Source organism: Grus americana, chromosome 19 (genome assembly GCF_028858705.1).
Source record: "Grus americana isolate bGruAme1 chromosome 19, bGruAme1.mat, whole genome shotgun sequence".
NCBI classification, from domain to species: domain Eukaryota; kingdom Metazoa; phylum Chordata; class Aves; order Gruiformes; family Gruidae; genus Grus; species Grus americana.
The window spans coordinates 3,350,627-3,362,747 of NC_072870.1; the positions used below are offsets into that span (position 1 = coordinate 3,350,627).

General features: G+C 39.1%; 1 protein-coding gene across 5 annotated transcripts in view; it reads right to left on the bottom strand.

Moving 5' to 3' along the window:
- GTF2I (general transcription factor IIi) overlaps positions 1 to 12,121 on the bottom strand; it is a 77,789-nt gene that overhangs the window by 13,969 nt on the left and 51,699 nt on the right. For all 5 annotated transcript variants that reach the window (XM_054847269.1, XM_054847273.1, XM_054847272.1 and 2 more), the window contains 9 exons: positions 10,359 to 10,417; positions 6,525 to 6,596; positions 5,635 to 5,818; positions 5,250 to 5,308; positions 3,104 to 3,175; positions 2,408 to 2,591; positions 1,844 to 1,902; positions 1,057 to 1,140; positions 485 to 580 (listed from right to left, as the gene is read on the bottom strand). In XM_054847269.1, coding sequence (XP_054703244.1) covers positions 485 to 580; positions 1,057 to 1,140; positions 1,844 to 1,902; positions 2,408 to 2,591; positions 3,104 to 3,175; positions 5,250 to 5,308; positions 5,635 to 5,818; positions 6,525 to 6,596; positions 10,359 to 10,417 — 869 coding nt within the window. The remainder of the gene's footprint in view (positions 1 to 484; positions 581 to 1,056; positions 1,141 to 1,843; positions 1,903 to 2,407; positions 2,592 to 3,103; positions 3,176 to 5,249; positions 5,309 to 5,634; positions 5,819 to 6,524; positions 6,597 to 10,358; positions 10,418 to 12,121) is intronic.

A 12,121-nucleotide genomic window follows, 5' to 3' on the forward strand; every position in this document is an offset into this window, starting at 1 on the left:
CCGATAGATCACGGCTTACTAATACGAGTTCAGAACCTTCCCAGTTCCTACATACCACTCAGGTATCCGCACAGTAATGCTCCCAAGTTTGTGGAGCGCTTATTAAATGTCAGCATGATGCCAGATCTCAGCTGGGTTTACGCACGCTGGTGGTACTGTGCACCAGATAAGTCCTTCAAGGGTCTGCAGCACTGTGAAATAACCGAGCAGCAAAAGTCTAAAGGGACTGACTCTGACCCCAGGTCAGTAAGATCTAATGGGCCCATGCTGCATTTGTACAGCATTCTCCATACATCATCCAGGATTTCTCTGATGCAGGTTATTCTACATGATGAACAACTGAATGTACATGAAAAGAAGAACGTCAGTCATTCACTAACTGTAGAATAAAACATGAATTCAAAATAGCCCTGATATGTCATCACCAGAATTTTCAATACCAACATTAATAGAATGCATGAGTGCTAATTCCCACAATATTTACCAAAAGAAAACTCTCTTCCTCGCGGCTTAAAACTCATATTGGACCCATTGGTTTGAGAATTAGTTCGAACATCTGTTGTTTGTGGCTTATTAGGACCTGTAAAAAGACATTACATATATGCATGCATATAGCAGAAGCAAGTCATCCTATGAAAAGGACAACGCATCAAACTTGATTACTAAAGAAAACTTAACTTCCAAATCAAGAGTAGAATAAAAAACCCCTTAAGAAGTTCTTCTAGGGTTGTATTTACGCATTCGATACTACCAATCACGTTTCATTTCTCTGCTCAGGACTACATCAGTTCCCACATCTCTGCTTGGCATAAGAGACCCAAACAAGCAGTCAAACTCCAACATTTAACATAACTGTCATCGGCACAGAATCCATTATTAGTCAGAAACAAAAAATAAAACCACTTCTATATGAAAGTGTATCTAGAGCCCTGAAATGAAACTGAGTTTACTACGTGAGGTGCACGTATAGGTTAATTATGGGCTATGAAAACTGAGAACAGAAAACATTTGAATAGAAGAACATCAGAAGAGTATTTAATGATATTTCTTCCATACCTTCTTCAACAGTAACTTCAATTTCTGGGACCTTTGAATTGCCTGCAGGACTTCGTGACCTTTTTGAACTCTTTGGACTCATTGCTGGAAGTCAATACAATACAAGGTATAATGCACAAACCCTATATAATGTATAACCTGCACAGCGAATGAAAAACCAGCTGAATTGTGAAAAATCCAACAGACTGAAGAATCGCCTGAGTCTGTACTAAGTACAGTCTACATAGTAAAATCTGAACAATAGAGTGAGGCTCACAACCTTAAAAAGTAGGTTTAGCACTCTTGTAAAAGGCAGGTATCCCACCCAAATTTTCATGCCACTAATTCAGAACAGAAGACTCTGTTGTTTCTAAGCATGAGGGACAGCTTTGGTGCTTTTTATCCTCTAAATAACATAATTATTAACTTCTGAATTTTTTATAGACAAACTTAAAAGACTTTCTTTTTTATTCTTTTCTTACAAAACTTCATCAGTATTTACTTCAGTTCACAGCAGTAAGTAAATAAGGTTTAGGCCATTAATAGCAAAATACAAGTTGTTGAAATTGGGTAAATTCTATTTTCTGTATTGGAATAGTCTTAAGTAAAAAAAAAAAAGCAGATAAATTTATGTTTTGAGTAACTTTTTCAAATACCAGCACATTTAGAGGCTACTATGTTAGATCATCTTAAATAATGTCTTTTGTTTGCAACACTGTATTTTTCAACCACAAAGATCTCTCGGTCTGCTAAGGAAGCACGAAGAATTTATGAATTGATGGCAGCAAATAAATACTTAATCGCTTACCTTTAGTGTTTATTTTACTAGCCAGTCCTGGAGGCAAATAGGAAGTGACAAGCTCGGGCCTAAAAGTTGAACAGAACACAATCCAATCAATTACATGTGCAAGAAAAAAAATACAGCAAAATATTACAAATTTGTTGGAATTCTGTTGAGTTCCAATTTACGTAACATCAGCTCTCTATGATAAAATTCTGCTAGAAGCATGGGTGACTCTCCATCTACTGTAACCACAAAAGTTAAAAACCATAAAGCTACATTTTCTACTCTGTAATTTTCTTCTGGGCTTATTTCAAGAAAAAAAAAAGGGAGAAAAAACAAAGAAGGAAAAAAGTTTCCAGGTACAAGGCCATTTTTTCCCTAGATCCTTGATGCATGAAACACGCAATTTATAAATCTACATAAATTTAATAAGGAAGGTATGTCCTTTTATGAGATAAAACATACGTGCAAAATGTTCTTTCTGTTTCATGGAAACAGAATTTAGGTAGCATTTAAAGCCTAAAGTTGCTGGGAAGAAAATCAAATAACTTCAAAATCAGGAGAATAATAACTGAATTACAAACATACTTTTTAACAACAAATTTGATTTTGCCACTCCCACGGACAATTCTTTCAAGGCGTGGAATTCCAAACCATGTGGGACTCCGGAAGGGGATTCCTTCTGGCAAGCCTTCGACGTACAAGAACTCAGGGTTTGATTCAAATACAGGATAGGGAACTTTCACTGCCTCTGAAAGCCCCAGAGCTTGGGCTGAAAATAAAGATTTAATGATAGTTTACACACTCAAATGGGTGGTATTTTATCTCAAGTGATTTTAAGAAGCTTGGCTTACAGAAGCTCTGCTACTCAGAGATAATTAAAAAACCCAAGAGAAATATTTAAATAGATTTTCTATTATTTTCTGTAGAATAATTGCAGATAGTGATGTCATCCATCTTGTTACAGATAACACCTAAGTCTGCAGTGCCTAATCATTTCTTCTGAGAACTTTTCCATCCAAAAGCTCAAAAGCTTTTTGTGCACGTATCATCATCTCTGTCATGCAGCTGGAAAAGCTACGGCCTAGGATGTTGTTATAAAGTCATTTATGCCAGTTGTAGGGAAGAGTCAGTAAAAACTAGGTGAGAGGAATCAAGATTTCCACCTCTGACCTAGCACATTTCTGATGTTTAAACAAGTACAGCAAAATTTAAAACTCTTTTTACAGATGAGTTTTAAAACACAGCAGCATTCCAAAACAGTTTATTTAACATGTAACTTACCAAACTTCATATTAAATATCTCTTCTACTTGCTTTCTTAGCTTTGTGATCCTGACATTCCAATCTTCTTTGACTGAAAACCAGAAATGGATTTATGTCAGAGTATTCCCCAGTTCCAGATAAAGACGTCCATTCAAACATGTTTTTTTCAACACAAGAACTTGTAAACTATAAACACAATCACATCTGAGTAGAAAAGGACATTCAATGAGTAAGGATTATTAACGTCAGCTTAAATGATACACGTAATTCCCTCTACATAATGGAAAATCTGTTTAAAAGTAGTTACAAATTTCAAATGTTGCCCCAAGTGGGAGAACTTATTCTTCAGAGCCTTGAGATGCAGGCAGGAATTATTCTAGTGGCTCTCACAAAGTTGGATTTAATCAATCATAGTACATAAGAATAACACTCTTTAGAACAGAAGATGAGGATGTAAAGAGTACTTTGCTAAACATTTTGATCAGCATAAAAAAAACCCAAAACATCTTCAATCTTGTTCTCTATTATAAATAAAAGTAAATTATAGGAGTGCTAACTGGAGCAGACATTTTGTAGCTCAGGTGGAGAAGAAAGGAAAGGACAGTAGCAGCAATAAAAAGTACTATGTTTCTGACATACAGCGTAATTCATTACTTTTCATCATAACCCACAAATAACAATTAACTGCTACTGAGCTAATACTGTTTAGAGTTGTGGAAAGCATGCAGGAAGGAAACTATACAGAAATTGTTTCCAAATAATATTTTTGATTAACAAATTACCTGACTTTCTTTATTTCTAGCTTCTTATACCGTCAAGGCAAGATGCATTCATTTTTTAATTTTTTTTTTTTCTTCAATCTGGCCTACTTATTTGACCCATTTCACAGGCATTTAATGCCTGCACATGTGTTTACACTTAGACACAGGTTGTAGTCTCACTGGCAAAGGAATCAGACTAATTTACTTAAAAAAATTAAAATGTTGTTTACAGACTATCTTTTGAGGGCACCAGTTTATTACTTTGCAACAGACTGATATTTTGCTTAAAAAAAGGTCTAATATTCTTTAGCAACATAAAGTATAGCATCTGCAGTAAGAAGGTCCTCAGCCTTTGCCTGGGAAAATGGTTTTCACTGGGCTCTAAGCCCAAGAGAACATTTGCTGTGTTTACCTGTCTGCCCCTGGTAAGCTTGGTGGGCACTGATAACACCAGACTCACCTATACGGTAGTGAAAAATAGAACTAGTACAAAAAATAAACGTTATTCTGAAGATTCAAACAGTCTGAGTCACTGCACGTCAGTTCTTTCAGAAAGAGGATTTTATTAGCTGGTTTTTAACTGCTATTATTGGCACCTGCTGTTATTACTTTATTGTCAAATTACCAGTTATGTTGTCAAATTTGGCAACAAAACAAACCAAATCAACCCTGCTTTTTCCTTCTGCTCCATATTGAACAGTCTTTTCTACTGAGCTACCCTCTTGCTGAATAGGATCCCTTTCCTAAAATCCAAACAAAATCCACAATATGTTGTGATGGCATAAGACAACTACTGATTACATGATTATTAAGCAATATTCTTTTTTTTTTTTTTCCTGCAGAGAGCTCAACACAATTATTTCCGGAAGGTGCGGTTTGTTTATCCAGTGAAACCTAGTGAGCCCTGGGTCTGGGTTTGTGGTATGACTACTAGCAGAGTTACACTCTGGATTGTATACTTCTGTAGCAAGACAGTATCAGCACACCAATTCAGAGAAATTGATCATCTCAGGAAACAAAAATCCATCTGGATTCTCTTCCTGTGTTAAAGGCATTCCAGGCTTACAAGGAGTCATTACAATTCCTTACCAACAGAGCACAAAAGCCCAAAGTCAGCTGTGAAATGCTAAGGGGCTCCAGAGCTTTGAGTCAGGCCAGGATAGTAACCCCACTTCTCCTGGCTGTCAAGGAGATCCATCCTGCTAGTCCACGAGAGCTGGACTGCACCACAATCCTGAAAGCCATCCATGTTCACAACGATCAATTTATTCTCCTCAAACCCCATAACAAGCGTGTCAGCACACTCACTACAGAAGGGTTACTTCTTGAAAAACGTTGTATTGATCCCAATTTGTGACCCCACCGATCCCTTCCACTTCCCCTTGGAGACAGCGCCTGTCTTACCTGGGGTGTTCGACCTGGGCTGAATAACTTCAGTTGAAGTGAGAGTCAGCAGCTCTGGCCTGCAACCAGAAAGTGAATAATCTGCCCATTCTTGACACAAATTAAATACTGCTACTTACTATGCCTTGAATTGAAAAGTTTGGATTTTTCTATTATGTATTTCACACTCGTGAACATGCTACAAAGATGTTTTGGAAGACTTGTCTGGATTGCAAATACCCATTTGATAATGCAGAATATTTAATCTGCTTATTTGGTAACTAGAGACCAAACACTTCATGACTTAATGAAACCAAGTGCGTGACTACGCAAAGGGTGTTTGTTTGTTTGGCCTGTTTCTTAAAACAAAACAAAACCATGTTCAGGCATCAAAACAAACACTTACCTTTTGATCACAAATTTTATTCTGTTGCCCACTTGAATTATTTTTTCCAGGCGAGGGATTCCGTACCAGGAGGGACTCCTAAAGGGGATGTTCTCTGGCAGCCCTTCAACATAGAGGTCAGCAGGATGGGCCTCAAACTTCTGGTATGGAACAGCTTTAGGCTCAGCGCTCCCCAGGGCCTCGGCTGTTAGAACAAAATACATCCAGTAACTGCACAGTTTGGCCATCAACCCTTATTAAAAGCTAGCCAAGCTACCAAATTGTCAGGCTATTGCAAGCGTGATCATAGAACCTGGGACAACGCAGGATATCTAAACCCAACAGAGTCCAAGTCTCAGCAGATCAAAACCATAAAAATTTACCATATTGTAGCATGCTGCCATTGGGCAGGCACAATGCTAGACTGGAGACTACCAGGTTCCTCACTGGGGCATAATACAGTAGTTTTATCCAAAGTTTTTAATCTATTATAGAGCACCATGCAACATTTTATTCTAGCTCTTATGAAGTTGGCTTTTTTTATATTGGAGAGAACATAAAAATTCACCCAGAAATGTTCTAATACTGATTTTAATGATACTGCAATGGATGTAAAGAAGTAAATGGTTGTTTTATTCACCATCAAAGGTAAAACAATCCAAAAAGGAAGGAATTGAGAGCAATTAGAAGAGCTGTACATGTAAGATAATTTTTTTTTTTAACTAAGAATTTACCTTGTTGTATAAGCAGCAGAGCAATACATTCTTTTTCACTCAACTGCCAGGACTTTAAATAATTGAAAAAAACTGATCAAAGGTCTCATTCATGCAGATATTGAAAGAAAATACTGAAAACAGCCTTCAAGAAATACAAAGCCATAAAAGAAAAGAAAATAATAGTACTGTACTCACCAAACTTTTTACAGAAGAGTTGATCTACCATCTTTCTCAGTTTGGTGATTCTGGCATACCACTCCTCTTTCACTGTATTTAAGAGTGACACAGAACAACATTCCCTAATTATTTTGGGTTTATTTTCAGTTGTTCAGTTTATAGCAGGCATAACCATCCTGCATTTTCAGGTAACCCAGAACTAGGAAAATTAATTATAAAAAATGATAAAATATTTAAACTGTAAAAAAACCATTGAACCAGTGACATCGCTCTTGCTACAAAAACACACCCTGTGTACTGGCCTGAAGAACTGCAATGTTTTCATCATCTGCCTCCAGTCTGTGGATCCCACTTGGAGATGGGATTAGTTTTTTGCCAGTTTCATTTTCTAACAGAAATTATCTTGATATTCGGTGCAGAATTTGGTGTGCATATGGGATGAAATCTCACTTTCAAGGAGTTTTCACTAAGTGCTGACAACCCTAAAACAAGTTTTTACAATGGCTGCACATAGCAGTTTGCTCCTTCCTGCATATTCATGTTGAAATTCCAGCATCCCATTTCTCCCACTGTGGAAAATACTTTTTAAATGGTTTTTAAAATGTTTCCTTGACACTACATGAGTTAAGTCATAATTTAGACACAGAACCCAACATGCGGCAGGTATGCAGATTAGCATATCCAGGTCAATAAAACAAGATTAAATACAGTTTTTCCATCATTTTATCACTTGACTATCTTTGCTTATTGCCTGATACACATGCAACTTCAGAATTCACAAGATAAAGTTTTGCACCTGAAGATAGCCATGACTACGAGGGCTGCTCCTCCAGCAGAACAGAGCACAGTGATGACGCTAATGCTGTTGTATTTGGTAGCAGGAATGGTAACAGCTTTTGTTTCTGTTTTGTCATGCGTGCTCGTCATTTGGGATTGTGACTGGTAAGCCCTGCTCCCAACCCCTGGTAATATGGTTAGCATAACTGACGCCATTTTGTAAGGCAAGATGCCATTCCCGGTGACCGAGTGGGTCATGTATTCGTTGCCTTTCCCTTAATTCTCAGGCCCTGAAGGTCCTGCGAGCCAAGTAGACAAACCAAACAGATTTCTTCTTCCTCGCCCTACTGGCCTCAAGATTCCTGGGCACCAGGCCAATTACTCCCTTCCTCACCAGCCTTGAAGGTCCCAGGCACCCAGCCAGCCCGGTGGTGGTGATGTCCCCGGCACGGAAGAGGGAAGCGGGACAGCACATGGAGCACTATCCGTAAAATCAAGCAGTCACAAGTCTGAAGGGAGGAACTTGGACCGGAGCTGCTGCTGGACCACTGTGACCCTTCATGGCCAGAGCCATCTCCACCGTCCTCTGCTTCCTCCAAGGACTGAGTGACCCATTCTCTTTTATATCATATTTGTGTCTAGATTATGATTGTTATACTGATACAGCAAGCCATGTATAAAGATCTGACCTGATCTGCAGAGGGTCTAGGTGATTAGAAACCATAGGTTAAGTTGTATTAGAAACCCTGTATTATGCTACTTCTAAATTGTGCTATACTGATTCTGCTGGTAGAAATCCCGTGCCATTCTCATCATAAATTCTATGCTATACTAATCATAATATCCAGTTAAGAAAATAAAGTTTTAATTGTAACTATGATTTAGTGCTGTCATCATTCTGCCAAGGATCCCTGAAAGAACCTGTCTGTCCCCTCAGTGCTGGGTGACAAGGATCAAAGCACTTATCACAGAAATCACTTTTTCATTCTGAATGTCTTTGTGACCAACAAGTGAAAGCTCATCAGTCTTGAACAAGACACCAGACAGCTCCCACGCTGTGGGTTTAGCCAGCATGCACAAGCAACAGCTTCTGCTCCATAGCTGCATTGCACCAGGTTGGGCTGTCTTCAGAGGCACCTGCTCACACTTCTCCAGCCATGTCCTGAGCAAACCACCACCGACTGGTTTGTCTTGGAGCCAGTATCAGTCTTCTCAGGGCTTCAGGGCTGAGGCCATTTCATAAAACCTTCCTGACCAGCCTATTTCCCACAGGAATACAAATGCAAATCATCTTTCTTCTGTCAGTCAAAATACAACTTCTGTATCCATCCCATTCTCCTCTGGCTGGGGGACAAGCTAGCAGGGGCTACGGAGAGCGCAGGATGTTGGACATGGAGCCGCAAGGAGCTGAAAGCAGGGGCTGCTGCTACATAGCTGTCTCCCCTGAGATGGCAGCAGACATGCAGAGCAGCAGAGGAGATGATGAGCTACTGAGGAAGAGGGAATCCAAACAGTGGGAAAAGAAAACCGAGGGACAGGAGCGTCAGGCAGCTGCTGCCTTCTGAGCTGTGTTCCCTGAGATGTTATCAACAGCTTTCACAGACGTTCTCTTTTCTCAGAAATAACGCAGAGGTCACACGTGAATATACCACCATTACGAATTAGTGAAGACAAGTAGCATAAAGTGACTGTTCATAACACTGTGCCATCAAAATGGGTTACCACTAGTCATCTTAGTTACAGGGGTTTTACGGAATATGTAATGTACCTGATCTGTCTTCACAATCAGTATAACCGTATTAAATATGACAACAATAACAGAGAAAAGCGCTAATTTAAAAATCCACATAAGAGCACAGTTAAGTTTAAGACTCAGTCATTAGCCTACCTACTATTTTTATAGTCAAATTCAGTGCTTGAAGGAACAGTAGGTTATTAAGACTCAAAACACTGGGTTAGCTTATACTGCAGGAGAAGTTTAATTCTTACACACATATTAAAGAGATATCCTTATGACATAATTTCTTTGCTTAATTTAGATCCTTAATGTTCACTTTAAGTACAGTCTTTGATATACTTTTTACAACAGAAGACTATAAGTATATAATACAAGATAATGGTGCTGCAGTAGTGCAGATACTACCATTTATATGCTTCCGTCCCTGTCTGAACTAAGAATTTCTCTGGTATTACTAAAAATTCACAGTTCACCCAGGCTGAGGTTGCCAGTTAGCATTTTGGGGTTGGGAGCAATTTGTTTGCTACCATTGCTTTAGGCATACAAGCTTAATTGGACAATTAAAAAAACACCCTGAAGCCCAAGAGACAGTAGAATACGACTGAAGAGAAAAGACAAGTCCAGGAAAGTAATTTATCAACTAGTGCCCATGCAAATGCACAATTCTTTCAAAACTGAATTTTTTTTTTTTCCCCATACAAAACTTTTTTGTCCCAACTTAAGGGGAAATGAGTTCATGGGTGCAATTGTAACAAAAGTCTATGCTTGTAGTCTTGTTTTTACAGTCATTTTTGTTACCTTTGGATGGGTGCTCAATGGAGACAAACATGTAAGAGCATGAAAAGCATTACCGATGGCAAAAGTGGTTAGAATGCATTGTCTTTGCACCACTACGTGAAAATGGAGTTCCATCATCTGAGCAAGTTAGATTCTACAATAATAATTTTCATTATAACCAGTATGTTCATTACTGCATTTCAGTTAATCTATTTTTGGCAAATACCGTATCTAAGCAATTATTCTGCGATACAGACAGTTCCCTACCCAGTAAACTCGATCACCTATGGAAACTACTGCCTTTTCTCTATAGATATAGAGATCAACAGACAGTTAGCTCATGTTTTTCCTTCTGGCTAGCTGAAGCAAACCAGTTGACAGAGCATTAGTAACACTGGGCTTGGGTAGCCAGTGGAAAGTTGCTGTCACTTTGTAGCTAAAGAAAATTCAAAACAAGAGGAATTATTTGCAACATGTTATTAGTAAAAGCAAATGGAAGCCACTATGAGGACTGGCAGGACATCACACTGTGCTTGTACAACTCACGTTTCAAGACCTACCTCCTGCAACTGGTTTGTCCAACGGTACATCTTCTCGTGTCAAGTTCAAAAGCTCATGCCTAAAAGATTGAAGATACATGCTTCAACAGTGACATATGCTTTGATAAACCAGAAGTTACAGCCTACAGTTACAGCATAGAGTTACCACTGAAGGATCAGAAAACAAAAAACAAAAAACCAAACCAACAGGGGATATCAAGATCCCCAACATTAAATTCCAATTAACACCAAAGTATTATAAGAGCTGGTTGGAACCCTACTGACAAAAACATTTTTCATGCCTGATACCCATATCCACCTGAGCCATAACATTTCATGGGAACACAGAGATTACATTAAAATTATCTCTGTGGTCCAAGACGCACTCCATCAGAAACAAAGATTCAAATCAAAAATTTATCCTTTAAAAATGAAAATCTCAAAGCAGATATTTCTGTTTCCCAAATACATCTAGTTTTATCCATATCAGAACAACAAAAAAAATTAAAAATTCTGACTTTCCTCAAAGATCTGAACTGGTTTTTGAGCTGCTCTGGTTACCACACATTACAAAACCAATGAACAGCATAAATTAATTACTGTTAACTAAGACAAATTTAACAAAAGCAGGTGCCAGCAATGCATAAATATTAAAATCTATGCATAGTGTCTGATTTTAAGTGAGCCAAAAGGTAGATCATCTTCCTCTTTTCTCATTATCTGCAAGCGTTAGGGTGAGAGAAACTGAACAAACACCTCTCAAATTTGAGAATCTAGCATCTGTGCTAAAGGCAGGATGCACACAGAGGCACGGGCTGTCACTGCCACCGATTCCAAGCCTGACCGCTGCAATCAGCAGATTCCTATCCACTTTGAAAACTCTTGGATTAGGCCCTACACCACTGAACAATAGTAAAACATCAGCTGTTACTCACAGAAGCTTCATTTCAACTGTAAATGCCCATCTGTGGTGTGAAACATCACATCTGTCTGAAGTGAAGCACCAAATTACAGAAGTATCCCCGCACTACCAAAGCTGCCTGCCAGTCTGCCGCAGTCGTACCCGCAGTACCGGATCGCGAAGTGCCCGGCGGCGCCGAGATCCAGCGCTCAGCATCCGCAGATGCCGGCATCTCTCCCTGCGTACCCTGAATTCAGGCTTGTTCTGGGTTGCCTTCCAATCCCACCTGCCTTTGCAGAAAGCAATGTCAGGGGTGTTCTAGGAAAGACACCAAGGCAAGAAAGGAGAAAAAGAGAAAGAAAGGAGCCCAGAACAGCTCATGAGTCACGTCCTCCAAGGCAGATGATATCCTGCCAGACTAGCTACGACAGGCCACTGAGCCCTCCAGCAGCTGCTATGTATATCTAAAGTCTCCCTTTGTGTACACGATCCGATCCACCTCCAGACACACCAAGGACACACATCCAACTAAATCACAGGAACCAGTAGCTACTCTGGCCTCAAGCCTGCCCTGGGTGATGCTATATACAGATATGGCCACAGACACCTTGATACAGCATTCCAGCAAGAAAAAAAATAAAAGCACAAGCTGAAATTTAGGCCAGGATCTTCAGATAGCCTAAAATATCCCCAAGTCAATGGCTTTCAACATGTATAACAACCACAGAGATTAAAATAGTACAAAGAAATCTGCCCATGACAGCAAGTCCATAATATTGGAGAGATCTGTTCAGTTCTGATAAGCTGAATTTATCAGAGTGAACATCAACTAAAAATTCCTCATTAGTACTGCAAAAGAATACATCGGTAGAAATCAGCTTGG